We start from the raw sequence: 27,708 nt of genomic DNA on the forward strand, positions 1-27,708 counted from the left end.
CGCCGCCGGGGACTCGGAGTGGGGACCGCGGGCGAGAGCGAGAGGGAGGGCGAGGAGGAGGAACTCGGGGGCGGCGCGCAGCCCGAGCGCGGGGGCGATCCGCCGTGGCCGCCGCTGGAGGGCGTGTTGCTCAGTCCCGAGCGCCGGGAGGGCGGTGGGCTGGGCGGCGCCGGCGAGGGAGGGCCTCCCTCCTCTCCTTCCCGGCCCGGCCTGGCGCTCGCGAACTTGCGCGCCGGGAGCCCGGCGGGCGGCGGGGGCGTGGGCGGCGGCGGCGCAGGCGGCCCCGACGCGGCGGCAGCCAGTGGAATGCTGCGCTGAGCGCCGCTCCCTCCGCCTGGGCGCCCGCCCCGCCCCGGCCCGCCCCTCCCGGCAGGACTGCGCGCCCGGAGCCCCGTTCCGCGTCCCCGCCGCCGGGAGGAGGTGCCCGCAAGCTCGCGGCGCGCGCCGGGCCGCCAGACTCGGCCTGTGGGCGATTTCCTCCGGACCCCAGCTCCCCGCCCGAAAAGGAAGATGCAGACCTTTCTGAAAGGGAAGAGAGTTGGCTACTGGCTGAGCGAGAAGAAAATCAAGAAGCTGAATTTCCAGGCCTTCGCCGAGCTGTGCAGGTATGGAGGGACGGGGCTCCGGCGTCCGGGGACCCCCGGCCTGAGCCCAGTTTAGCCTCAGCGGCTGTTTTGGGAGGTTAGAGCGAAACGGAAAGGAGCGGTGCGCGGGGACACTGAGTCCGAGTAGCCAGGTGGCGGTGGTGGCCGCCGGCTGTGTTCGAGAGAAGCAGTGGCCAGTATGGGCGGTGTGGCACGGACCAGGGCTCTCAGGTGCACTGGGACCCCGGGTGGGGAGACCCCTGGTTCCCCAGGGCACGGTGGGAACGCTGCTAAAGGTGGCAGAGGGACCTGGGAAATCGGGGTATCCACGCTGTCTGCCTGTGGCTGGAGGTTACTTTTGAACTGGAGTGTTTTCCTTCTCTCGTCCGCTTCCCTTCATGGAAAAGGGCACCAATGTTTGTATGTTTGCGGACCACCTACTATGTGCCCCGCCGGTGCAGCTCTCTTTGCAAGAAGCTGTCATTGCATGTCACTGGATTAAGCCTCTTTGAAGCGAGTAGCAATACTTGGCATGTATGTGATTTGCTGTCTCATTAGAGCCTCGCACCAGCCTTGGGAACTGGCTGGGTTGGTGATTCAGGGCCACGTGTCTAAGAAGGGGAATCCATCCGCAGAGAAATGGGGTACCCGGCCCGGGGTCCCACAGCTACGGAGTGGCTGGTGCAGAGGAGGTGCTGGGTAGATGCTTGCGGTGTAGAATGGCTTTCGTCCCTCTGGGCTCCACCCCCCCCCGCCCCACCTCCCCATGCTGGTCACAGTGGGGGAGACTCCGGGTGTTTTACTAAGATCACATTCTTAGTCCATTACAGATGCCTCCAGTCTTGGATCAGGTATGCCTCACCTTGTTCCACCACGGTGGCTTTGCCTCTGAGAAGCTGTTAGTTAAATCCTGTTCTCAGTGAAAGCCTGAGAGAATCAAGCTCCTCACGCCTTTTGCAAACTCTAGGTGGAAAACCCTTTTGTTATGCAGTGTCTCCACTTGGTAGATTTGATTCTCGAAAATGGGTCCCACTTGCATTTTTGTCCCTGTTGGGTCACCAAACATAATGATGAATTGAACAATTGGGTTTCCTTATCTCCTGGTGCGCGGAGCAAGTGGCCAGTCTGAGCTGGCCCGCGCAGGCTGGCCTGGCAGTACCTCTGTGCCCCTCATGCCTGTCCCCCGGGCCTGTTGCTCCTTTGCCTTGTTCCAGCCCGCCAGGAGCTCTTCTCCCCACAGCCAGAGGGGCGCACCTTGTATAAAACAGCTCCTGGCTCTACATCCCTTGGTCTGGGGATGGAGTTGGCTGCCTTCTCTCATGCTGGCTTCCCCAGGAGAAAGCAAGCTTTTCGTGGTCAGTAGGGCATGCCGAGTGGCCGGGGAATTCACAAGGAAACCAGGAGGAACTTGCAGCCAGAGCTTTGAAAGTGGGTCTGAAGACTTTTGTAGCGTTAAAAAGGGGCACTTGAACATTGCACCGCAGATATGCACACTTGTGGAAAATGTGCCCTAGACACTGAAGAAATGTGGAGAAGCCCCTTTGACGTGGTCTCGAAGTCTGGTGCTGCTGTTATGGTAGGTGCCCGAGCTCCCCCTGCAGTCATTTAAGACTTGGGAAATCCCCACTGATACCTTGCACCCTTTTTCCTGAGGTCCCTCTGTATTTGTGTCATCCTGTGTCTGCAGCTAAAGCATGAGGCTTGTCATCTGGTTGGTATGTTTTGCTTGGTAATTAGGAGGCTCTCGCAAAACAGTTCCAGCCGAGACTTGTGGCTGGGTCCTCAGGCTGGGCTTGCCGATTGGCTTTCCCTCCCCGTGGACCCTCCTGTCTTTAAAGAGGGGGCTTCAGGGCAAGCTGTGATGTCAACCATTCTGGGGGAAATCCAGCACAGAGTGTTGATTTCTCTGAAGGGGTTATTGTGTTCAGAGTCTAGTTGCGTTCTTCTGGCCAAATGGGCTTCAAAGAGAGGAAGGGAAACATCTGGGTCATTCTAGAACCTCAGGAAACCCACTTTGTGTTTTCATTAGGGGTGCTTTAGATATTTTGTCACTTAAGCTTAGGAAGGAAAAGAAAACACCAAAAAGAATTTTTCTGTTTCTTCTCTCCTTTATTACTTTCAGGGCAGCTCCCCCTGGTGGCCGCATTTCTGTACTGGGTGCAAAACACTCCCACCCTCGAGAGTGGCCAGAGTCCTTGCTGCTCTCGCGTTTGATGTGAATGCTGGTGCAAGTTTCAGTGGCCGAGAAGGGGGTGTAGATGGACATTGTCATGTTTTTGACTTTCACAATCCGTGGGTGCAGCGCTCCCATTTGGATGGGTGATGAATTGTCTGTGAGTTCCATAGTTAAGAAGTCCAGAGATGTTTGAAAATGGCTTGAGGCTCTGCTCCGAATGTTTGGGGCAGTGTCAGTGGCAGAGAGGATGACCTGAGTGGATCGGGGTGAGTTGTTTGTTTAGTCGAACGTCAGGCCTTGTAAAAACCTTAGAGCAGGAAGGGATGTGGGAGATCATCTCACCAGCACCCCCCGCCCTGACCCCCACCGCTCCCATGCCCCTGTTTTTCTTGGCCGCACCGCCCGGCTTGCGGGATCTTAGTTCCCCAATCAGGGATCAAACCCGTGCCCCCTGCAATGGAAGCGCCGAGTCTTAACCACTGGACCGCCAGGGAAGTCCCCCCAGCCCCTTTGTTTTACAGACGGGGATATGACATGAGACGGAGCAGCCTCCATACTTTTGTTCCTTTTGTTCAATTTCTAGAATGGGTCCAACCTGGGCACCTTGAGACCCATACGGAAAGCAAGTCCTTTCTCCTTGGGCATCTCCGACAGTTGGGCGGACCCCCTTATTATCCTCACGGGGGTCCAGCTGCTGCCGTTTTGTCTTGGAGACACTTCCTTGCAAGGCTGAGCTGTGGCCTCAGCAGGTGTAATGTCTGCTCTCAGAGGGGCATCACCCGCTGCAGGCGTCCGTGGCCGTTGGAGCAGGTCCCGCTGGGACACCTTAGCAGGCGTGAGGGCCAACCCTTAGGACCCTGGTGCACCTCGATGGGATGGGCTTTCTGGCTCCTCGACAGATGGGCCTTGACTCAGCTTGTTTTTCGTGGCACTGTTTGTTCCCGCCCCTCTCCTGCATGTCTTCCCTTCTCCACGGGGACGGCTCTGGTGTTCTCTTACCCTCCTACCTGCCTTCCCCTTCCCCTCACACTGGAGCACCCTCGCAGCTCCCTCACACCTCCCTTTGTGCCTTTTCGAGAAGTTCAGAAGGAACTTCAGGCGGGGAGTAGAGAAGGAAAGCTGTTAGTTGGAAATGTCTTGTAATTTTTTTTTGTGGCTGTGTTGGGCCTTCATTGCTGTGCGCGGGCTTTCTCTAGTTGCGGTGAGCGGGGGCTACTCTTGGTTGCTGTGCACGGGCTTCTCATTGTGGCGGCTTTCTCTTGTTGTGGAGCAGGGGCTCTAGGCCCGCGGGCTTCAGTAGTTGTGGCACGCGAGCTCAGCAGTTGTGGCGCACGGGCTTAGTTGCTCTGAGGTATACGGGATCCTCCTGGACCAGGGCTCGAACCCGTGTCCCCTGCATTGGCAGGCAGATTCTTAACCACTGCGCCACCAGGGAAGTGCATGTTGGGTGATTTTTTAATTTTTAATTTTCTTAGTTCTCCACAGTGCCCTGTGTGGAAAGCCTGGCTGACCTGGTTCCCTTTGTCCGTGTTTTCTGTGTCAACCCTCCAACGCCTCACCCCCCCCACTCCTCTTTCCTGCGGCTGAACTTGTGTTGCAGGAGGTGGTGGAAAGGCACAGGACATCACGAAGCATTTTGGTGTAGAACGTGGGTGAACCTCTGTCTGTCTTTACTGTCGTGTTACCTGACTTTTTAATGCTGGAACCTCATCTCACATCATCCTCCCTGTAGCTCAGGGTGGCAGAATGGGGAAACTGAGGCTTGGGGCATACGAGGGACTTGCATTCAGAGTGGAGGGCTTCCCTGAGCCCAGACCCCAGGTCTCTACACCTGAGGATGTGGCTGCCTTGTTTATTAAGAAGTTCTTTGCCCAGCTTAGGCCTGGGCTCTTGGAGGCTCCAGAAGGAGGGAGCTGGCAGTTTGGTGTTAACAGTAACCTGGCCTCCAGGGTACCCCCAGGCCGTCCCTTCCCCTCAGGGCCCCTAAGGGCCTACATTCCTGTCTTTATTTTTATTTTTAAATTTTTTTTATTTTTTACTTTTTTGCTGCGTGGCATGTGGGATCTTAGTTCCCCGACCAGGGATCGAACCCGCACCCCCTGCAGTGGAAGCGTGGAGTCTTAACCATTGGACTGCCAGGGAAGTCCCCATTCCTTTTTTTAAATGAAGGAATCCAGAAGGTTCGTTTTTGCTGGGATGGTTTAGCATTATTCTGTGCTGGGATTCTTTTGGGAGATTCATAATGGGGAGGAAGGAGAATCTTTTCCTAGATTAAGTGGTGCTGGTCTGTGAGTGGGTATTTTTCTGTTTGTCTTAGTGTCTGGATCTGGCACCATTTTGGGGGCGTGGAGGTGGGAAGAGGTGCTGACTTAGGGTTTCTTTGCAGCTGTGCACCAGGACTGCCCATACCCAGCCTTGCAAGTAAACACTTTCCAACAGCCTCCGAGGGAGCAAACTGGGCTTCCCACAGGAGAAGACGGCCATCCGGGCGCTGCTGTCTGTTGATGAGCCTGCCTGGGTCCCAGGCCTGGGTCTACAACAGGCCACCCATGTGACCCTGGGCATGTGCCTCAGTGTCCTCATCTTTAAAGTGAGGATGATGACAGTATTAGCTCAGGGTTATGAGCCTTAAAACTGTCAGCGTGCGGATGCGTACTGTGCCCGGAACCCTGTGAGCGGCGGTTGCGGTCCTTGGTGAGTGGGTGAGTGCGCTTCCGCCCACGGATGCCTTTTTATTCCCAGGTCTTTGGCATTTGCAGATCGAGTGTCCCCGGCCTGGGCAGTTTTTGAGTGACCCTGGAGTCCGGGAGGGATTGCTAACTGCTCATCCTGCCTGGGTGTGAGGTGTGTGGGGGGCCGGCGGGCACGGCTAAGGAGGGGGGGGGCTACCCTGCCCGGTGCCTCCCAGCATCTCCCTTCACACCCGGCCTGTGGGACTCTTACAGCCCCTTGTGGGGTGGGGCTGCCGTCCTCACCTATTTTATGGATGGGGAGCCTGAGAAAATTACGTTCATGCCACATGATACTTTCATTTTTTTAAGTTCTGAGATTCAAGAGGAGTTTGTGCTGGGTTTCCTGAAAATGCCAAGAGTCTCCATGAGCAATCGTGATGCTGTTATTCACTAACATGTATTGTTTTATCTTTTTGCATATTAAATACATGCATATGTTAAAATAAAACCCAGAGGATTCAAAATACACAATGAAAAGGACTCAAAATACACAATGAAAAGTCAGTCCGTTTCCTTCTTGTTCTTGAGTTCCGGTCACTCAGGGACATGTGCTGCTGGCAGTCTCTTTCTCTGGAGGTATTTTTTTTTTTTTCTTTTTAACTTTTTTTTTTTTTAGTTGAATGAAAGATTCTTGAAATTCTGTAGTGCTTTACAACTTTCACAAGTTTCACACATATGATTTTATATAATCCCATAATAACCTTTTTTTCAAAAAATCCCCTACTCCTATATTGCCCCTCCCCCCTCTCTCGAGGTGTTTTGTGCAAAACACACACGGTGCGTGTGTGTGGGTCTCTTCCGCCCATATCGCTTTGCCCTCGGCTCCTTTCACGGAACACCGTGTCTTAGAGAAATTGAACATCACTGCTTCTTTGGAAACAGTTCTGTATCACTTGCCCCGTTTCTTTAACGGCTCTGGGGTCCAGATCTTAGAACAGTGGGCCGTATCTCTTGCCCTGTGGTTGGCTTCTGCCGGTGTAGACGGTGGGGCAGGGAGTGCTCTGCCCCATCGCCTGAGTGCTCATTGCTAGGTGAGTGAGCCCTGGGTCAAAGGGCGTAGGCATTTTACTTTCTCGTGGCAGTTCTGAAACCACTGCCAGGACGGGGCACTGCTCACAGATGACAGCGCGTGGGAGGGCCTGTCACGCACACCCTCCCCAGCACAGCTCGTGGACAGATATTTCTGATCTTGGCCACACACATGGGTGAGAAATGGCACTTTTGGTTTGCATTTCTCTTATGACGGTGAGATTGAGTTCACGTAGGCGGCGCTGGCTGTGCTTGGGCAGGCGTGGGGCAGAGCTGGGCCCGCTTGTGCATCAGGCCGGGGCCTCCCATCCTAACCGCTGGGCCCTCCTGCCTCCACGGGTTATTTCTCCCTCGTGATTTAGCAGGTTTGGGGCATTCAGTAAATGCTTAGTGAAGTGCCGCATGAGTGCAGTTCCTGAACAGTTGGATGTAAATAGGGTTTCTGTTCCTACTTGTATTTTGAATTCAGCTGGTAAGCTAGCTTTTTGAGGGAATGTTCTGGTACCTCCTTTATAGAAAGTAAGATTCATTTAGAAAGCAAATCATCATTCAGGAACTGAGCACCTACTCCCTCCCTGGCAAAGCCAGAGTCTTAAACCCCTTCCCTCTTGGTGCATGAATCGGGCCCATCCCGACCTTTCCCCCTCCGCTGGCCCTCGGGGACCCGGCCTGGGTGTGTGGCCTGCTTAGGGGAGAGTGCCGTGCTCCCCAGGGAAGCCCAGGCAGGGTGCGGTGGCTTGTCCAAGGCGACACAGCGGGACGTGGTAGGGGTCGGGGGCCCCACTCCAAGACCAGCGCGCCCTCCCCGCTGCCTGCTGAAGCCTCTTTTCAAACAGCGCTTCCTCTGGAGCTGTGAATGAGGCCGTTCCCATTGGGCTGTTTGAATTCCGCCTGCTGCTTTGTCTTGCCTGCTCCCAGCTGCCCTCAGAAAGCAGCTGCCCTTGTGGCCTGTGCCTCCCCAGCTGGGCCTCATGGGCAGGATTGCCTCAGCCTGTCGGGCTGACAGCTCCTGGGGGTGCCCCATTTTTAGGGCTCAGGGGGGTGGGTCTGTCACTGGCTGTGCAGATTTGGGAATCATTCCGTGAAGGATCCCCGGACTCCTGCCCCCTTCCCTCCCAGGCCCGTGGGTGCGGGGCGCCCACCCGGTTAACTGCCCTTGGTGTTCCCAGCAGCCCTGCCGTCCGAGCCCGCTGGGTAGACTCTGCTAAGCTGCCAGCTGCCCCAGAGGGAGAAGCAGGACACACAGGCCAAAGTCCCTCCCAAAGATAGCTTCCGGGAGATGCCTTTTTTTTCTTTCCTTTTGCTCAGGATCCTAAACCCTTAGTGCCCCCTGGCTGCCCTTGTTCTTTCTCTCTGCTCATTGTCTGTCTCTCCTTTGGAAAGTTGGTTCCATAAAAGTCGAGACTTTGACAGTTCTGCTCCCTGCTGAAGCCCCAGTGCTTGTACCAGGGCACACAGTAGGGGCTCAAGAGAGCATGTGTTAGTGGATGAAGGAACTGACTGGCGGGTTTTGGAAGCCTTTTCTGTGTCCCTGTGACTCAGCCAAAGCTACTTGTGACTCCGGAGTGCTCTGGGCCAGGAAGGAAAACCCAGGGTGAAGGTGGTAGGTCCCAGGTCAGGGAGGAGACCGTCGGCTTCATTCCTTCATTACCTCAGCAAAGCCCGAGCATCCACCCTGGCTTGCCTTGTGCTGGTCCCTGCCCCCCTGCGCCTGGTAAGGAGATGAAGGGAAACCAGCACACAGATACATTTAAAACGCTGCAAGGTGGAACTAGAGCCAGGAAGCCTGCAGATGGGAAAGCCACGACAGGAGCAGCTGCAGCCACTTCAGCACTATGTGGTCAGAGAAGGCCTGTCTGAGGAGGTGACGTTTAATGAGGGGCGAGTGCCTGTTTCTCTAGGAGCTAAAGAGCTTCAGGACGGGTGGGGTCTGCTGCCCGGAGGTCACACACCCTGGCCTGCCTCTGCTGTGGCCCTGGGTTCCCTGAGGACTGAGGGCAGCCGTCTAGGGAAGAGCAGGCCGGTTTCCACATTAGACAGGCGGTGGTCAAAGGAGGCAGCAGGGTGTCCTGCAGTAGCGTTGTTCCCTGACAGTGTGAAAGGGGACCAGGGGGGTGGCCCTGGAACCTTCCTCCACATGAGGCTGCAGCTGTGCTCTGGGGGCCAGACAGGAGGACAGATGCTCCCCTTTGGCCTCGTTCAGTCCAGCCTTTGTGTTCAGGAATGAGCAGTTCTGGGCTTTGGGGGCCTGGGGCGGGGATAGGTGGGGGACCCTATGGCCCTGGTAGGCCCTAGGCCAGCTGACCCTTCCTAAAGCTCAGGTTAGGCCTCAGGTGCCCAGGGAGTGGGGGGAAGGATGCTTGCTCTCTTTTACACTCATTTACCTTCCTCCAGGCCAGTGTTTGCTGAACTCGCCCAACAAAAGAAGCACTGGGGGCACCAGTGAAAAACGTATCCTTGAGTCCACCCCCTCCCCCTTAAAATTCTCCAGGGAAAGGGTCTGGGAGCCTCCTTCTAACAAGTGCCCTGCTGATTCTTCTGGGGAATGGACACTGTCATTTCCCCAACAGTGTTACTAGCCCTCACGCCCGAACCATCAGGCACGTTTGACACTGAGTTAAACAGGCTAAAGCAGCTTCTTTACTGTGGGGCTTCTCTGGGACAGGGGCTTTCCAGGAGGGCATCTGGGATGTAGAGGTTCCCAGGCTGGCCTGTTCCCGGAGTCCCTGTGCGGGACTCGTGTTCCCCGGAGCCCACCCTGGGAAACTCTGGTGAGGCACTCGCCATCTGCTGCCTCGTTTGAGCCTCATCACACGGGAGGGGGGCAAGGCAGGGGCACCAGGCTGCCCACCCAGCTTCCCTGCCTGCCGGTTGCTACCTTTTGGGCAGTCCTGTTTCCCCTTTTAAAAATGTCTCGCCTCTGGCTGCTGGTTTGCACTGAAGTTACTTAGAGGTGGGTCCTGAGGCTGGGGAGGAGATAGCTTTTGCACAGGAGACGTTCCTGGGGACCGGCCCAGCCAGGTGCACGCTGGTTATCAGGCCAGGGCCGGGAGCAGAGGCCGGAGCACAGCCTGCGGTGCCTTATTCTGCAGTTGAGTCTGCAAACCCGTTGGCTCCTCATCAGCCTTCTGCCTGCTCGGGTCTTAGAGCCTCTGAGCCAGGAAACCAGAACCGGGGGGCTTGTCCAGGAGGCCCTCCATGCTTCAGAAGGGCTGTGTTGAAGTTCCCTCCTGTTCCCTCCTGGATCAGTGGCTCATCCCAGATTTCAGAGCACAGGGAGAACTTACCACGGGCCGGGCACTATTGTAGGTCGGGAATCTACTCTCCAAGGCGGCGTATCTCCATTTGCTAGATGAGAACATCGAGGCTTGGGGAGAGGCGAGATGACTTGCCCACTCACTCAGCTGTGAGTGGCAGAGCTTGGATTCACCCTCGGGGCTCACTGACTCTTGGAACCCTGCTGTTTCTACGCTGCCAGGTGGCTTTTATCTCCGTCTTGAATATGACATCTTGGTACCGTTGGACTGATACCCAGTTTCAGAAGAAAATCAAGGCATTCTTTTCTGAGCATCCTCTGTGTGCAGTTACGGGGCCCAGAGGGGTGGTGGGTGGTGAGATGGCTGTAAACTCGGAGCACAAGACTTGCCTGATTGACTGTAGATGACTGACAAGCCATTCCGCCTCCCCAGGCCTCTGCTCCTCCATCTGTAAAGTGGGCATAGGACACCCACCTCTAGGGCTGCTGAGCATGGCAGGTGCTTCGGACGTGACAGGACTCCCCCTCCTTGTGGGCCACCTCCCACGCCCTCCTACCCGACCAGGCCAGGGTCTGGGGCCTTTGACACATCTCTGGTGGGAGCCCCCAGCCCAGGGCAGGCAGAGAGGCTCCCTTCCCGGCTCCCCTATCCTTTTCTGGTGTGGGAGACCTCCAGCGCCAGTGCCCAGGACATGCCCCCAGCCTCTCAGCTCACTGCTTCCTGGGAGGGGCTGTGCGTGGTAGGTGGCTGCAGAGTGGAGGCCCCTATGGGAGTTTTGCTTTCATTTCTGCCTCACACCCTTTATCCATCCAACAGTTGAGGGCTGGGGTGTGGAAACCTCCGGACCCCTCCCTGGGGCCCTCGTCCCAGCGCAGGTTGCTAGGCACCCCCCTTCCTGGTGGATGAGTTTGGGTGCTGTGGACCCGTGCAGCAGTGAGCACCCCGGGGGCGGCCTGGGGCTGCGGAAGGCTCTTCCTTGCCGTGCATTGGGCTGGGTCCCATGGAGGGGAGGGTGGTAGCAGGGGGGTGCAGGTTGTGTGTGGCTTTCTGTTCTCTACGGGGGATGGGGGGGACCCTTGGAGAGGAGAGAAGGGGGCATGTGGGGGAGGGGTATTTGTGAGTCCCCAGGGGCTGTTGTGCTGTCTCCTGCCCTCCCGGGTTCCTGGGCGTCTTTCTGAGGAATGTTCAGTGCTGTGGGACTCTTGGTTTCTCTCTGGATGGGGTTTCCTCTTTGTTCCCCAGCCTATGGTACGGAAGCCCAGAAGGAAGATGCAGAGGTAGCCCCAAGTTGCAGAGCTAGTAGGTGGGGCAGCTTGGATTTGAACCTGGCCTTGCTGACACTAAAGCTTATATTCTTTAAGATTTTATTCTAAAAGTCCTAACATTCATTGTGGGATCCTTGAAGAGCAAAGGAATTCTGGCCATTCTGTCAGAGATCTGTTCCCGCCTCCCTGTGGGCAGGTCTGGGCAGGGGCTCCAGGGTCCTGTCGGGAAGGAGTTCTGCTTCTTGCGGAATCAGCCCCCAAGCCCCCCGCCTGCACTTTGACCCGGGCGCAGCACGTTGTGGCCTGTGCCTAAGGAGGTTCGGTTGCTCAGAGCCTCGCTGCCTGAGCCCCTGGGCCTCCGTGCCCCTGCTGGTGAGGAATGTGCTTATTCCCTTGGGGGAGCTGCTGTGGCTGCCCTGGCACGGAGGGGGCCGTGGGGTCCGTGGCTTGAGGCCGTGGATGTCGTGGCATCATTTCCAGTGTTACGAGAACAGCTGAGCCCTGGGAATAACAGTAGCTCCCGATTCTGGAGCTCCAGCCACGGGCCTGACCCTGTGCTTTAAGGCCCTCAGTCCACACGCGGAAACAGGCTCAGAGAGGGTGAGGGACCTTCCCCGGGTTTCATAGCTGGTCACTCCTGGGGCGCGATCTGAACAGCACTTTCTGTGAATCTAAAGCTCCAACCCTTGACCATTAACAGTTTTTTTCTTTGTAAACGAAGGCAGAGGATGAGAGGATGGCTTTCCTTTTGTCTGAGCTCTTTTCTAATGACCCGTCCTTGGTGCCCTTTAGTTTTTAACTTTTCTCTTTTTCATTTTCAATTTCAATTGGATGTATGGCTTGCCTGGAGTCAGGAAGTTTAGGTGCTGGCTCCGTTGGTGTCCACTCAGGCTGGGTATCAGCTGAGTCACCTTTCAGCAGCATTGCCATCCGTCCTGTGGATGCCGAGTTCGGGCCGCCCAGTTTGCAACGTGCTCTGTCCAGACAGCATCGTTCAGATTCCCAGGATCCTGCCACTCCCGCCTCACACGCTCCTTCCTTGAAATCCTCTGAGCCTATGTGGATGAGGCCCCATGGCCTACTCTTCTGTTTAAATTGCCATGCGTGTCCCTCTTTGGGGTCACCTTGGGGAACCTTGGTGCTTTTTCTACTGAAGGTAGAGGGTTTTGGAAGCACCTTGGAAAGACCCCAAAAACCTGGAAGGCTCTTGGGAACATTCTCATTGGAGCCATTCCTCGGCTACAGAAGTGGGGGGGGATGCTTGTGAAAGAGCTTCAAGATCAGGAGCAGGAACTTGGAGTCAGGGGTGCTGGGTTCTGGCTGTGTGACTTTGGGCCAAGCCACCTAACCTCTCTGAGGCTTTCGTTTCTATACCTGAATTGGGAATTTTCTACCAACCTGCAGCAGAATAGTTCTGCAGATTGGGTGAGCTGAGGCAGCTTGAGTCTTTTTTAGCGCAGAGCCTGGCTCTTGATGGGCAAATGGTAACTCTGTTATTCAGAGTCAGCCATTAAAGGCTGATGGAGCTGTTGACCCTGGAGCTTATGTTTGAGCAGCCCTCATATCTGGGAAGAAGATGGGCAAGCTGAGTTTCGGAAGCCTCTTAGGTAGGGCTGTGCTGGATTCCTTGTGATGTCCCGGGGACAGTGTGTATCTTGGTCAGTGGTGGGATATGAAGGCTGACTCAGCCTCTTACTGGATGGGTGACCCGGGTGTGTTTTGGACCCCTCTCTGGGCCTTAATTTCCTCCTTGATAAGAGTCAGCCTCGTGCGTGCGCACAGGAGGGGCTCAGCACACAAACTTGCTCCTTTCTTGTTCAGGCCAGAGGCCATCTCTGACAGAAGCAGGGGAGGGCTGCCCTTCACTCCCCCAACCTGTAGTCACGCCCTCTGTCGATGGGTGATGGAGAGTAAACCTCCCCTGCTGGTGAGATGCGGAGGTCCGCCGTCTGAGAGGAGGAATTTCCCCAAATCTTGGAACCAGAAGGGGTCCTTGCAGGTGAGGATTTGCAGCTCAGAGTGTCCGGCCTTGATGGTTCATGCACACAGGGAATCAACCCGATGTGCTGGGCCTGAGCCCTGGAGCCCACAGATGCTCCTCCTTTGGCTTCCGGGGAACCGCAGGTCGGATGTGAGGCCGGGGTCTATTCTGTTCCGTTCTGAGCCACTGTTGGCAGACCCCGCCTCGTCCAGGGTGAGTTCTTTTGGTTCATGGGCCCAGGCAGTTGGGGGTAGGACCCCCAGGCTGGTGGTCTTTCCTGTCTTTCCTCCAACTTTGCCAGGAATGCCGAAAGGGCAAGCTCTTTGGATTTGGAATGCTGCCCTGGGCAGGGCGGGGGAGTGGGCGGGTAGCCGTTTGGGACATGGACAGTTCTGGGGTGGGGGGAATGGGGACTCCCCTGGGAGTGAGACCTGAGGACCGGCCAGGTGCCTGCAAACCTGTCTTCACTGCTGGAGGACACAGTGGGGCAGCCGTGTCCTCCAGGCTTCTCTCTGTCAATCAGCCAACAGACGTGGAGAGTTGCTGGGATGAAGTTAAAGATCTGAGCAGAAGGGCGATTGTCTGACTGATTTCTGCAAGTGGCAGCAGTGTCTTCGTTTCGGTAGAAGCCTCAGTGCCAACTGGGTTCAGTAATAAAGGGGCTCCTGTAAGTGTTAACTCCATGCAGAGGTCTGGCTTCAGGTATAGGTGGATTCAGGGACTCTCATGGTGTCCTCGGGACCCGGTCTCTCTGTGTCCCTGGCCTCCCTCGTGTGGCTTCATTCTCAGGCCCATGTGATACAAGGTGAGTCCTCACAACTGACCTTTATTCTGAGTGCCGAGTTCCTTGTGTTACACCCTTGTGTTCCTCCTTTGATCTGCGTTACACCCCATCAAGGGTGTGGGCTTTTAGTACCCCTGTTTCCTAACAGGAGTGAAGACACAGAGAGGTTAAATAACTAGTCCAGGGTCACAGCTCGTCGGTGGCAGGACTGGGATGCAGACCCGGGCTGGTGGCTTCGGGGCCTCCCTGCACCTGGGACGTAGGTGAGCCTGGGCCACAGCCAGGTGCTGGGGCCGGGGAGTGCCCCGTTCCCTACCACGTGATCTGCGTGTGGGCCGGGTGGACCCCACGCGGGAAGCTGGGGACTTCCCTGAAGACAGTGGGATTGGCCGCTGGGCAGCCGGGGGAGGTGGGGATACTCCGTGGTTCTGGGCTCCGGGGCCAGGGCGCTGTTCCCAGGGGGGAGGGACGGCCACCTCCACAAGTGAGAGCCTGAGGCTGGGCCCCTGGCTTCCTCTTTCCCCTCAGACAAACCCGAGCTGGTTCATTCCCACGGCGGGTCGGACGCAGGCAGATTCTGAGGGCCCTGGGCCCAGTGGTCACGCAGCGGCATCCTGGAGGAAGGGCTTATGTAACCCTGCCTTGAGGGATGGGGTCTGGGGCCTTGGGCAGAGGCTGCCTGGAGTCCAGGGTGAAAGCCGATGTCTTCCCGGCCCTGCCGTGTGGAACTGTGGGGTTTTGACACCGAGTGTTTGGGGTGAAACAGTCTTGTGTTACGTAAACACGCCGCCGCCCTGTTGCCGTCTGGCCCTGTCCCATGCACGCTGGGGAATGTTTAGGTGCCTTTCCCCCGGGAGCCTGCGGGATTTCGCAGCTGTGAGCTTTTGGCCTGGGGGCTCGGTCCTCCTGCAGAGGGGGGCATTAGTGCGGGACGCGGGCTCTGCTGCCAGCTCTCCCACATCCGAGCAGGACTGCGGGGAGTGGTTCCACCTGGAAGGGGAGGAAGTGACTGCTGACGGCCGGTGGCCTCACACCCGGGCCCTGCACTCCTCAGGGCCCCAGTCCTGAGGGCCCCTGGCGAAGGGGCAGGGCTGGAGGCCGGGAGAAGGCTCAGCGTGGTGGGGCCTGGTGAGGGGTTTTGGTCCCTCATGGTTCCTTTCTGGAACCAGTGGGAGAGCAAGGACCCCTTGAGAAGCCGGTGGCTGCCCTGCTCAGTGCCCTTGCCCTGCCTGCCGGGTGCCTCGACTTGGGTGTTCCCGAATTCTCATAGGCCAGCGGTTCTTCTTAGTGGCGTGGCCTTTGGTGGCAGGTAGATAGAGGTAGTGGTGGTGGGAAAACAGTGGAAGGGAAGGCTGTCCCGGGCCCTTCTCTTTGCTGTGGCCACCGTGGACTGCAGGCCTGGCCTGACATCTGTCAGCCCCCCCAGTAACTTCCTGGGGCTGTGTGATCAAGCAGCCGGGTCACGAAGCTCACGTCTCATTCATTCTCACTGTCGAGCTGTGTGGCCTTCATCAGAGTCCCTATTTGAGGGTCCCCAACTCAGAGGTCCTGGGGAGCGAATACTTCTGGCTTAGCTGGACAGACTGCTGTTTGGGCCCAAGTTGTCAGCTCATCAGGTCTGTTACGTGAGGCTGCGAGGAGGGGTCATTTCAGTTTATCAGCTGATTAAAAACAGCACTTGAAAACAGAAACCAAGCTGGAGAAGGTCAGTGACTTGTCTGCACGAAATTCCATAGTTTCTTGTGGGCAGGTTTACATCTGACTTGTGAATAGCACTAAAAAACTTCTGTTAAAAAAGAATAATGTATGTGATCAAAATTTAAACCACACCTGAGAGCGTGCAGTGAAAAGTCGGCCTCCCTTACACTTCACCCCAGGCCCTGGAGGCCGCCGTGTTACCACGTTCTCGCCTGTTCTCTCAGACACGTGTTGTGTCTGTGTAAGCCCTTGTGTACCCACACACACACGCCCCCTTTTTTGTTTCTGAAACAGTGGTGGCCATTATCCATGCTCTCGTACAACTAACTTTTTTTTCCCTTTAATATAGCTTATGGGTGGTTCTATACTTGTACAGATGTTGAACTGTCGTTGTCTAGGAAATAATATATGAACATAGCTTTACTCTTCTGTTCTAGTACAACCTCAGGCTTGAAAAAGACCCCTTGTCAGTTTCTCTTGGGGGTTCTAGGCTTGCCCCGGGGCTCATGGTTTACCTTCTCCCTTAGTCTGCCTGGGCTGCCGTAACAAATGTCATAGGCTGGGCACCGTAAGCCACAGGCGTTTATTTCTCACAGTTCTGGAGTCTGGGAAGTCCGAGATCAAGGTGCCTGCCAGTTTGGTTCCCAATGAGGGTCCACTTCCTGGTTCATAGATGGCCACCTTCTCTCTGTGTCCTCACGTGGTGGGGAGAGAGCTCTGGTCTTTTCATCTTGTAAGGGCAGTAACCCCACTGTGGGGTCTCTGCCTGCATGACCTCATCTAACTTTAAGTACCTCCCAAAAGCCCCCCCATCCCAATACCATCGCATTGGGGGTTAGGGCTTTAACATGAATTTTGGGGGGACGCAAACATTCAGTCAGTAGCATCTCACCTGGCAGGGGTTGTACAGGGGTTGCCATCCATCTAAGGCTGGGGGTCCTCAGTGCGTGTGGGTGTCTACCTCCTGCCCCACATGCATGTGGCGCTTACTGGAGGTGCTGCCTGGAAGGAAGCCAACAGGTGTGCTGGCCCAGGCCCTCCACTGGCTCCTGAACCCAGCCCCAGTGCCCAGGGCATGACTGACCTGGGGCAGGTGATGGGCCTCCTTTTCCTCCTCTGTAAAATGGGGACATTAGCACCCAGTTGGGAAGTTCCGGGGATCAGAGGAGGTGATGGCTGAATTGGTGGAGGTGGTCTCTGACACATGATGGGGGAGCTGATTATAATTTACGCTCTTCCCCAAATAATTTTTTTTTCTGCCTAGAGATAAATATTTAGAGAGCTGAATATCATCTGTGATCTCAAAACTGGTCAAAGGAAGGGGTAGCTGGTGTGGCCCCTTCAACTGGGAAGGACCAATCTTGGTTGATAGCCTCCTAACCCAGCACTCTTGCTGGGGCCGGTTGCGGGCGGGGGAGGGGGTCCTCTCTAGCTCCGCCAAGTCTGGACTTCCTCAGCTGCTTCCGTCAGAGCCTTCCTCCTTCCCAGCCCCACGTGCTTCTGGGTGGGGTCCCCCACCAGCCAGCCCCTCACTCATGCTGAGCCCCAGCTGAAGGAAATGAAAGAACGTCATCTTTTTTCTTCGCATTTTTGGTCCTCTGTAAAGACAGTGTAACATCATGAAAGCAAAATTTGAAGAGACAAATCATTCCTCTACTCCTCACCCCACCACGTCTAGTTCCTTTTTTGTATCTAAAGTTGCAGAGTTGGAAACATCGTATGGGTAGCTTTTTGATTTTTGCTTTCTGCACACAGCCTTGTAGTGTAAACTAATTCCATGTTGCTACAGTCTTTTTAAAAATTAAATAAATAAATAAACTCACTCACTTATTTATTTATTTATTTATTTTTGGCTGCATTGAGTCTCCGTTGCTGTGCGCGGGCTTTCTCTAGTTGCAGCGAGCAGGGGCTACTCTTCGTTGCGGTGCGCGGGCTTCTCATTCCGGTGGCTTCTCTTGTTGTGGAGCACGGGCTCTAGGCACGTGGGCTTCAGTAGTTGTGGCACACGGGCTCAGTAGTTGTGGCTCGCGGGCTGTAGAGCGCAGGCTCAGTACCTGTGGCTCACGGACTTAGTTGCTCCGCGGCATGTGGGATCTTCCCAGACCAGGGCTCAAACCCGTGTCCCCTGCATTGGCAGGTGGATTCTTAACCACTGCGCCACCAGGGAAGTCCTGCTACAGTCTTTAGAGTGAACTTTTAAAAATTTCTATGAACTTTGATTATGAACATTTCCAACATGTATAAAAGAAAGAATAATAAAATGAACTCCCTCCCCCCATACCAAGTATTAACCATTATTAACTTATGGCTCATCTTGTTTTATTTATTTCCCTCATATTATTTTGAAGAAAATCTCAGCCCTAGTTCATATGTAAATAATTTAGTATGATCCTTAAAAGCTAAGGACTTACATAATCAATATGATCATGTATTTATAGTTTAATTTTCCTTTTCATAAACCAAATATCTTAAGAGATAATAAAAGTGTCATCATTCCCTCCCCTTGTCCCCCGCCTGCTGGCAAAAAAAGCTAAGGACTTAAAACATATTCCCAATGATGTTATCCGACCTGAAAATAAAGTACAATAGAGGATGGTCCCTCTTCATTGCTACGCGATAGCTCTGTTGGGTGTCTACACTGTGATATATTGAGCTATAATCTTATGATTGAATATTTAGATTATTTCCAGTTTTCTTGCTCGTGTGAATAATGCTGCATTGGATATCATTGTGAATATAATTGCCTTCCTTCCCTTTCTGATTCCATTACGTGTAAGTAAGAGCTTTATCAGTTATTGTTGAATAACAAACCATCCCCAGCGTAGTGCCTTTAAACAGTAACCACTTGTAAGCTCACTGCTCTGCGGCGCGGCGGTTCGGGCTGGGCTCCCTTGTGTATCTGCGGTCAGCGGCCGGTCAGTCAGGATCTCTACTTCTGCGGCTTGGCCTCTGCTCAGCCAGGGTGATGGGGGTGACCCGGCCATGGGTGTCTCATCGCCCAGCAGGCTGCCTGGGTGTGTGCTCTTATCCAGGGGGCAGGGGTCCAAGACAGTGGGCGTTTCCAAGGCCTCTGGAGGCCTGGTCTCTCCACCACAGTCTGTTGGCCAAACAAGGTTCAAGGCCCACCCGGATTCAGGGGGTGAGAAAAATGAACTTCACCTCTTTCTTTTGTTTTTTTTTTTTTTTTTTTTAGTGCATAAATGGAATTTACTCAGGGAAATATTGAGGCTGTCACATAAATCACCTGTTTCTGTAGAACAGTTGCTTCTTAACCTTTCTTAGAGGTTGTGGAGATCTTTGAGATTCTGATGAAAGCTATAGATCCTATTCTGAAGAAATGACATGTAATAATACACATATACCAAAACACAGAGAATGCCACAGTCTCTCTGAAGCAAAGGTTCTATGGATCCCAGGTGAAAGCTGCTTGTTTGACACACTTGGCCTAGATTTTCAGGAAGGACGATGTGTAAGCATTCTTTAGAACAATTATCTTGTAAGATTTCTACAAGATAATCCGCCAACGAGCAATTCCATGGTCACATAAGTTTGGGGAGCAGTGCATACCTGGACATTTAAAACACACAATAGCATATTAGAAATCCTAAGACACCTTGCCAGAAAGAAACCTTATTGTCTTTGACTTAGCGTTTTGTGTTCGACATGTTAGCATCTTAGAGAAGACATTTTGGGAGACACAGCTTGGTCCAGTATCCACTCCGTGACTTATTAGCTTTGTGACCTTCAGCAGAGAGCTTAACTGTGTGAACCTCGGTTTTCTCGTCTGTGAAATTGGGGCAATGATACTAATGCCACTCTGTTGGCTTGGTCGCAGCGGCAAAGTCATTGCAAAGGGTGCGGATGGCCAGGATGGAAAAGGCCCCATCCTTTGGAGCTCTGGTCCATGGGGGGAGGTGTGTGTGGGTGACAGACATGTCAACCAGTGAGTTAAAGGGGTGATTTCAGGAGGGAACAGGAAATGAAGTGATAGCAGTGATGTGAAGCCGTCTGGGGACTGTCCCCAGGGTGGTCAGAGAAGGCCTTTCTAAAGGAGGTACTCCTTCTGTGACCTGACTGGTCAGAAAGAAGTAAGCTGTGGAGAGTCTGGAGCATCTCAGGCAGGGCGAGGAGCAAGTGCAAAGGCCCTGGGGTGCCTTAGGGCCAAGGAGCTTGGTGTGTTTGTGGAGCAGCAGGGAGGAGTGCTTGGCTGGAGCCAGGCTTGTGAGGTGTGAGGGAGGGAGCAATAGAGAGGGAGGTGGAGCCAGATTCTTCAGGGCTTCCCAGGCCGCGGCGTGCAGCTTGAGTTTTATTTACGTGAGAGGGGACGGCAAAGACTCCCATCAAATCACCCCACAAGATAGTCCTTGAACATCGATGACCCCTTTAAAAGCTTTGGGCAGTGTTCAGAGCTCCAGGGCAAGGTGTTGAGGCTGTCTGTGTCTATTATCCTTGAGGATGTTAAATGTCAGCTGAAAAGCATTGGCTCCTTGCGGCCCTGGGGCCGTGCTCAGCCCTCAGGTGGGTGAGGACCTGTGTGTGTGACTGTGTCCTGGAGCAGGCCGTCCTCCTGGCTGGGCGGTCACAGGGACACTTCTGTACACTTGGGGCAGCCTGGGCTCCCCTCCCTCCAACTGAATAACAAAGTGCCCACAACCGGCTTTGGAAGGAGGGACCTGGGTTTCAACCTTGCTTCTGCCACTTTCTAGCTCTGTCGTTTGGGGCAAGTTGTTGAGCTTCTTTCTCTTGAGCCTCAGTTCCTACATCTGTAGGATAAGCAAAGCACTTTTTAACATTCACGGTTGATGTGTCAGTTGAAATAACGAATGTAAAGCCCTGTCGTCCACCGCCTGCCGCATTTATTTATTTATAAATGTTAGAAGTACCCCATCCCAGGTTCCTGGGTAAACGGGAGGCAGACGGTATTGAAGTTGTGGAGGTGGTGTTATCGGCTGGTGCTGTGGGTGTGGGTTAGAGCCGGTACTAAGCTGGGAGCACCCAGGAGCGCAGCTGGGTGCGGAGATGGAAGCGCTGAAGGGTTAGGCTAGTTAGCTCATGTTCCGAACAGCCGTAGTAGTCGGGGGCTGGGGCAGCTTTCTCCGTCTAGAGCATCCAGGAAGGCTTCCGCTGGGTCTTTGAGGGTCGGCCGGCAGGAGATCACTGGACAGAGGAGTGTGGATTTAAGGAAGTCCACGTAGCGAGCCGGCATGTGGGAAGCTGTGATCTGTGAGGTCAGGGGTCCTCAAACAGCGACTCTGGACGTGTCGGGTCAGGGGCAGATGGGGGCTGCCGAGAGCCACTGGAAGCCTGGGCTGATGAGCATCTAGAGAGCAGTGAGGTGGGGTCCAGGGGAGGGAGCACCTCTGATGCTCTTCCCCACTCTGTGAGCGGCAGGTACGGCTGTGCAGGTGAACAGGTGTGGTGAGGAGCCTGGAGCCTGGAGGGTCCCCCCCCCCCCCCGCCCCGCCCCTGCCCCGCCCCCGGCTCAGATTCTGGCTGCCCTGCTGGGAGGTCCTTGCAAGTCTCTAAGCTTCTCTTGGGGATGGTGACAGTCCCCACCCCTTGCAGCGCCGGTGGGTGGACGAGAGGTCCACGGATGGCACTTAGCACACGGCAAGCACTTGATGATGAAATGGTGGCTTTTAAACTGGGTCCTGGAGGCCGAGCCCGTCTGACAGCCTCTTGTTGATTTAGGCGAGGGGTGGTGTGCAGGGGTGGGGGGACGTCCCTCTTAGCCTCCTCTGAGCTGTGGGCACAGATGAGTTTCCAGAGCAGACCGACAGATACAACTCTGCTGCTTGTTTCCTTTCTTTCTCATTGCGAAGCAGCACAGAGCAGCTACCTTCCTCTGTCTGCCTCCCTCCCCTGCCTGGCAGCCCCGCCCCCTGCCCCCCTCCCCCTCTCCCCTCCCCCCACCCCAGCCTCCGGGAGGGAGGGAGGAGGAGACCCCACAGGCCCTCAGACCTGAACCAAGGAGGAAACGGAGGCTGGAGGCTCTTGCCGAGGCTAAGTGACCTCTACTGGCCCCCTCCGGGTTAGAGCTGGGTGACCCCCAGAGCCTCCCTCCTGGGAGGGGTGGAGCGAGGCCATGGACACTGGAGGGAGCGTCCCAGGAGCCCAGTGCAGTCCAGTCCGTCTGGGCCTTGGCATTTGGGGCAGGCTTGAGTCAAGGTCAGGTGGCACAGGACCCCGTGAGCCATCCCTGCGGGAGTCTGGGCCTGTCCCGGAGGCTGTGGGAGCCCCAGCAGGCATGTGAGCTGGGCCACTGGCCAGCTCCCGTGGAGGACAGATCAGAGGTGGGCTCTGGGGGGTGGGGAGGGGGAGGCACCCATGGTTGTCCAGGAGAGATGTGACGGGGGTCCAGAGGGTGCGGTGGCAGATGGAGGTGAACTGGGCTGGCGGCTGGGGACGCGTGAGGACCTCATGCTCAGGGTGTGGCAGGCGGCCGCCGCACCCCTGGAGCTCGAGAGAAAGGCAGGAGCCCGCCTGCCCCAGGCCTGCTGAGCAGAATCTGCGTTGTGGCGGGATCCTCGGGAGGTGCCTGTGCACGTTACAGACTCACGTCTGAGAAGCACTGGGTGGACACCTGCTGACCCCTGGGTGTGGGGCCGGGGGAGGGAAGGGAGAATGAGGCCAAGGCCCGACCACGTAGGGGCAGCGGGGGAGGGAGTTGTGTTGGATTTGGGGTGTTCATTGCACTCAGGTTCCTTGCTGGGGTAGTTGAAGGCCTAGCGGACTTTCTGCGAAGCGCTGAGAGCAGTGCGCAGCTCTGCTCTTGGGGCTCCAGAACCGGGGGGGCCTGTCCTCTGTGAATGAGGTCGGGCCTGCCCCCCAGACTTGGGTGCTTGTTCATCTGCCTACCCGGTCAGGAAGTGGGCATTGAGTCCATAGGTGCACGGCTGTGGGTCGTAGAAGTGAAGAGAGTCCTGGGACTTCCCTGGTGGCGCAGTGGTTAAGAATCCGCCTGCCAATGCAGGGGACACAGGTTCGAGCCCTGGTCTGGGAAGATCCCACATGCCGCGGAGCAACTAAGCCCGTGCGCCACAGCTACTGAGCCTGCGCTCCAGAGCCCGTGAGCCACAACTACTGAGCCCGCATGCCACAACTACTGAAGCCCGCATGCCACAACTACTGAGCCTGCGTGCCACAACTACTGAAGCCCGTGTGCCTAGAGCCCATGCTCCGCAACAAGAGAAGCCACCGCATTGAGAAGCCTGCGCACTGCAACGAAGAGTAGCCCCTGCTCACCGCAACTAGAGGAAGCCCGCACGCAGCAACGAAGACCCAATGCAGCCATAAATAAATAAATAAATTAATTAATTAAAAAAAAAAAGAAGTAAAGAGAGTCCTGCTTTTATGAGCGTCATTTTGGGGGCACAGGTGGTGGCGAGTGTGAAGAGGAGACAGCTGGGGGTGGGGAGCCCTGCCCTGTGGGGACAGGCTCGGAGGGGCAGATCAGGGGGTGTGTGGAACTCTCTGGGGTTTGTCCTCGTGCCTCTGTGGGCATCCAAATCCAGGATCTAATCACGGCGTTGTCAGGAAGATGTTTGGGAAGGCTGACCTCAGGTCGTCCTGCTCCAGAGGCTTTCAAACCAGAGGCTGAGTAGTTGAAAGAGACTCTACATACAGGGAAGTGTTATTTTTTTATTTTCAGAGAACATAAATGTATTGAAATAGACAATATAGTCACACGATTCAAATCAAAAGGCAAGAAAGGACTTAGATTGCAAAGGGTCTCATCCTAGCTGTGCCCCTTCACCCCTAGCTTCCCCCTTGGAATTGTTCCTAGTTTTTTATGCTTCCAGGATATTGTAGCAAATGCAAGCAAACACGTGTGCGTACCTATATCCATATTTACATAAATACACACACACATACACACACACACATATGCATATTTATTTATTTGAAAGTCTTGTTGTTTTGAACCAACTCCATGTCCAGGAAGATCCAAATCCTTGTTCACAGATTTCTGTAGCTCAGGGTTCCTCAGCCTTGGTACGATTGACATTTCGGGCTGGATCCTTCTGCTTGTTAGGGGCTGTCCTGTGGATTGTGGGATGTAGCAGCGTCCCTGGCCTCCAGCCACTGGGTGCCACCCCTTCCCCCATTGTGACAACCAAAAATGTCTCCACGCATTGCCACATGTCCCCTGAGGCAAAATCGCTTCCAGTGAGAACCACCTCTAGGCTGGCTTTGTTGCCACCCAGCCACCAGGTGTGGGTGTGGCCTGCTCTGGTGGCCGCTCTGGTGGCTCACTGTCCTCACATATCCGTCGAGGCCCGCGTGGCAGTGTGCTTGTGGGCACTCCGTGTGGCTGGTTCTCTGGCCTGGGGGTCATGGCTCTCCTGTTCCCTTGTTGGAGACCCTGAACCTATCCCTTTATACTTCTCCAAACCTCGATTTTCTCATCTTTGAAATGGGGCTCTTACAGCCTTTCCCTTCCTTGGGTGCTGGTGCAGACTGGGGATGCCAGTGTGGTGCCCCCCACCTCCTGAGTTCCAGGCTCATCCTGGGTGTGACCTCCCTGTGACCTCAAGTCCCTCTCAGTTCTGGGCCTTGGTTCTTGTGTATAAAATGGGGGGACCCTAGGAGGCAGAGGGTCCAGAGCTAAAAGACATCCCCTGGGGAGAGAGGGGAATAGTGGAAGTCAGCCGCCCAGCCAGAGCCTGTGGCGTTTTAAAACCCAGAGTCCCGAAGAGGGTTGTGTGCCAAGGTTGGGGAGAGCCGGGCTGCGGGCTGAGGTCAGAGTGCACGCTGGCCTGGCAGCTCTGCCAGGAGGGGCACACTGAGGAGCTTGGAGTGGCCCCTTCTCCAGCACCCCCCGAGCCCAGCAAGCACTCAGGTGACAAGAGTGTGGAGTTCGGACTCAGGCCGAACTGGGTTTGCACCCCTGCTCCTCAGCCACTAGCCGGAGAGCTCGTGTAGCCTTTCTGAGGGTCAGGTTCCGCGTCTGTAGAGCCGGCAGTGCTGTTCTGAGGCTTCAGTGGGAGAGGGAGGCTTGTTGACTGGCTGCCCGGGCGTCATTCAGTCTTCAGCACGCTGTGAATTACACTCCATTGTCATGCCCAGTTTACAGATGGGAAAACTGAGGCACAGAGTAGAGCACCTGGGTGTAGGAGGCATACAGAGACTGAAGCTGTCCTTGTTATTATTAACTGGCTGCTCTTGGGATTTGAGTCTGAACATCAAAGACCCTAAAGATAGAGAAAAAAAGAAGAAAGACATGCCTCTTGCCTTCTTGGGGAAGGCCCTGAGCCAGATGTGGAGGGGAGCCGGGCTGGTTCTGGGCTGGGTTTCCTGGGCTGGTGCTTCCCCTGGGCAGCTGGGAGTGCTTCTCGGGGAGCAGTGGTGCCCCTGTTGGCTTCGTTATTTTTTGCCTGCAGGGGCCTGAATGATCTGTGCTGGTGGTAAAACATTCCTTGGGCTGACATTGTAATCACACTGCGAGGGACGCTTGAAATTATATTCTCATTTGGGAAGCTAATTTTAAATAACGTTTTTCTTTCATAATTATATGCAATCAGCCAGCCAGTGTTATTGGGGGTTCTCTTTTTCCCTCAGCCAAGAGACCATCTGCTTTTCTCTTCCTGCCCCTCCTCCCAGCATGCAGTAGGCCACCTCCATGGGAGAGGGACCACCAGCCCTTGGCTGTCTAGAGGCCCAGATGAAACCTTTCTTTGGTGACTGATGGGGCAGCGGGAGAGAAGTGGAGGGTGGTGCAGGCTCTGGCTTGGGCGACTGGATGGGTGGGAGTGTTTGCTTTCAGGATTGAGGCCCAGGTTGGTGGAGAAGGTGATAGAATATGATGCATTGTTGTAGGATGTTGTAGGATTCTGTGGATGCAAGTGACAGAAAACCCAATTCAGATGAGCTTAAGCAAAAAGAAAATTTTTTGCTCAGGGATGCAAATGGTACAAAAACAGCCCCTCAGGGCCCCAGACGTACCTCCTGCCCCTCTCGATCCTCACCATGGATCAGCCTCCATGATCTTTTCTGAATTCTTCAGCTGCCCTAAGCTCCTTCTACCTCAGGACCTTTGCACATGCTGTTCCTGCTGCTTTGCAGGCTCTTCCCCCCACCACACGTCTGGCTGCTCCTCAGCCTTTTGATCTCAGCACAGTCCCCCCTTCTCTGTCAGTTCCTCGAGTGTTCCTTTCAGAACATGTCACAGCTTGTTGTACTTAACTTCAGTTGTTTGCTTGTTCACGCTCCCTTCTATGCTGTAAGCTACTTGAGGACTGTGTGTGTCCACCATGCTGGGCATATAGTAGGTGCTCAAGAAATAGGCATGAAATAAATGAATGAGTCAAAGAATGCCTTGGATGGAAAGCAAGCCATCAGGAGGAATCTGGTTTAAGAAAACCTTGGCCAAAAAAAAAAAAAGACAGTCTCCTCTCCCCACCTCCTGCAAATTGGACCCATTCTTCTCTATCTTGAGTTCTTATCCTGGCAATTAAGGTCATTCCTGGAGAACTGTCCAGCAGGTTAACATCCTGACTCAGGGAAGTGGGCCCCCCACTCCCCAACAAGGACTGGAACAGAGTGGGCTGTGTGCATTGTCCTTAGGTAAGGGGGCACCTAGGTCAGGAGAAGGCACTCTTTACTGGCCCTTCCAGTTGGGGTTTATCTCCTTGGGCTCCTCAGCCACCTTCTTCTTGGGCTGCCCTCTGTGTGAGGAAGAGGCTTCCAGTGCTGTGGATGGTGGGCAGGGGTGGGGATGTTCCAGCGTGGGCAGGTGGGGGAGGGCATGGAGCCAGGTGTGCTGGGAGCAGACGGGGTGTGTGAGGAGGTGGGCACCTGCTGCAGAGGTCTTGAATGCTGGGGGGGGTGGCGAGGGCAGCTGAAGGAGTGGGGGGCAGGGAGGGGATGAGTCACGTCTTAGATGTAGAGGGTCACAGGCTGGACCCCTGGGAGGTGGGCAGGGTCGGCAGGATGGTGGCCTATGGTCCTGGTGGCCCTCGGGACGGAGGCCTGTGTCTCTTGGGGCGGGGAGGCTGCCCTTTGCTGGCACTGAAGCGTTCTTCTCCTCTGGCTGGACTCGGGGCTTCCTCTTTTTGGTGTTTCTCACTTCTGCCCAGGGCACCGGCTCTTGGCTTCGGGTTGGCGGCCGCTGTGACACCCTGCGTGGGGCTCTCGGAGGGATTTCTCGGGCTGTTTGGGGCCTGTTGCCATGGCTCCCAGCTGCAGAGCCTGGCAGGGTGGGAGGCCGGGCAGGAAGGAGGTGGGGCACGTGCCTGCCTGCAGGGAGGAGGCTCTGGGGCTTCAGCTTTTGGTGGTGGGGCCCTCTGAGGCCCCGGGCTTGTTCTCTCCTCCTCGGGGGGCCCAGAGGGCCGATTGCTCCTTCTCCTTGGGGGTCAGAAACCTTTAGAGATGGGGAAGGCCTCCTAAGACGTTAGCCCCATCCCCTTCCCCATGTACCTGTCTCCCTTCTGTGACACGGGCAGCCAGCCTTAGCTTGAATCCATCCTACCACGAGGCGGTCACCACCTGCCTGGACAGCCTTGCTTGGGGAGCCGGCAGCCTCTTCTACAGTTGAGCCGAAATCTGCTTCCTTGTCCCTCTGCTTTGTAGGAAGGGTTCCTCCTGCTTGGAAAGTGTGGATTTCAGGTGACACAGTGGCCTGAAGGAGCTGTCAGCCCCTTGGAGAGGGGAAAACAGGTGTGCTGGCTCCCCTTCCCTCTGGGCCTTGGGTGACCCCGGCGTGTCCTGTCCCCACTGCACAGTGGTCTCGGGATGCCTGTGGCCAGTCACAGCTCCTCAGGAAGCCCCTTCTGGGCTGTTGACCCTCAGGCCTCCCAGGGGCCATGACACCCCTCCTCCAGGCTCCTGGGGGTCAGGGGTCTGAGGAAGGATTTCAGCCCAGACTTGGGGCAGTGGCTGGGCCGGGGGGAGGAGAGGCAGGTCTGTCCAGAACAATTCCTTCTCCAGAAATCCCAGAAGCTTCACCCTAGCAAACCTGGCTGGACCTGCACCCTCATAGATCACTGGACAAGGATGGTCTTTGCTGACAGACCAGACCTTAGACTGTGGTTCTGCTGTGGCTTGTTTGCTGTGAGTCTTTGGGTGAGTTCCTTTTCTTTTCTTTCCTTTTCTTTCTTTCTTTCTTTTTTTTCAATACATATGTATTTTTTCCATCTTTATTGAGGTATAGTTGACAAAATTGTAATATATTTAGAGTATATGATGTGATGATTCGATATTC

The 27,708-nt window shown here is 55.3% G+C and overlaps 1 protein-coding gene and 1 long non-coding RNA gene across 3 annotated transcripts in view; both read left to right on the top strand.

Annotated features, from left to right (window-relative positions):
- The window catches only part of ITPK1 (inositol-tetrakisphosphate 1-kinase), a gene marked incomplete at its 5' end in the record, with an annotated part of 212,149 nt that overhangs the window by 51,309 nt on the left and 133,132 nt on the right, over positions 1-27,708 (top strand). Inside the window, one exon of one of the 2 annotated variants that reach the window (XM_082451340.1) lies at positions 382-605. The exons of the other annotated variant lie outside the window; for it this stretch is intronic. Within the exon in view, the coding sequence (XP_082307466.1) occupies positions 511-605 (95 nt within the window). Of the gene's footprint in view, positions 1-381; positions 606-27,708 lie in introns of those variants that run through there. 2 annotated transcript variants of the gene reach the window in all.
- LOC309655812 lies at positions 11,505-18,694 on the top strand. Its single transcript, XR_014261016.1, has 2 exons — positions 11,505-13,042; positions 13,548-18,694. It is a non-coding gene; the product is annotated as an uncharacterized lncRNA (long non-coding RNA).

Source organism: Balaenoptera physalus, assembly GCF_965194825.1.
Source record: "Balaenoptera physalus genome assembly, chromosome: 2".
NCBI classification, from domain to species: Eukaryota; Metazoa; Chordata; class Mammalia; order Artiodactyla; family Balaenopteridae; genus Balaenoptera; species Balaenoptera physalus.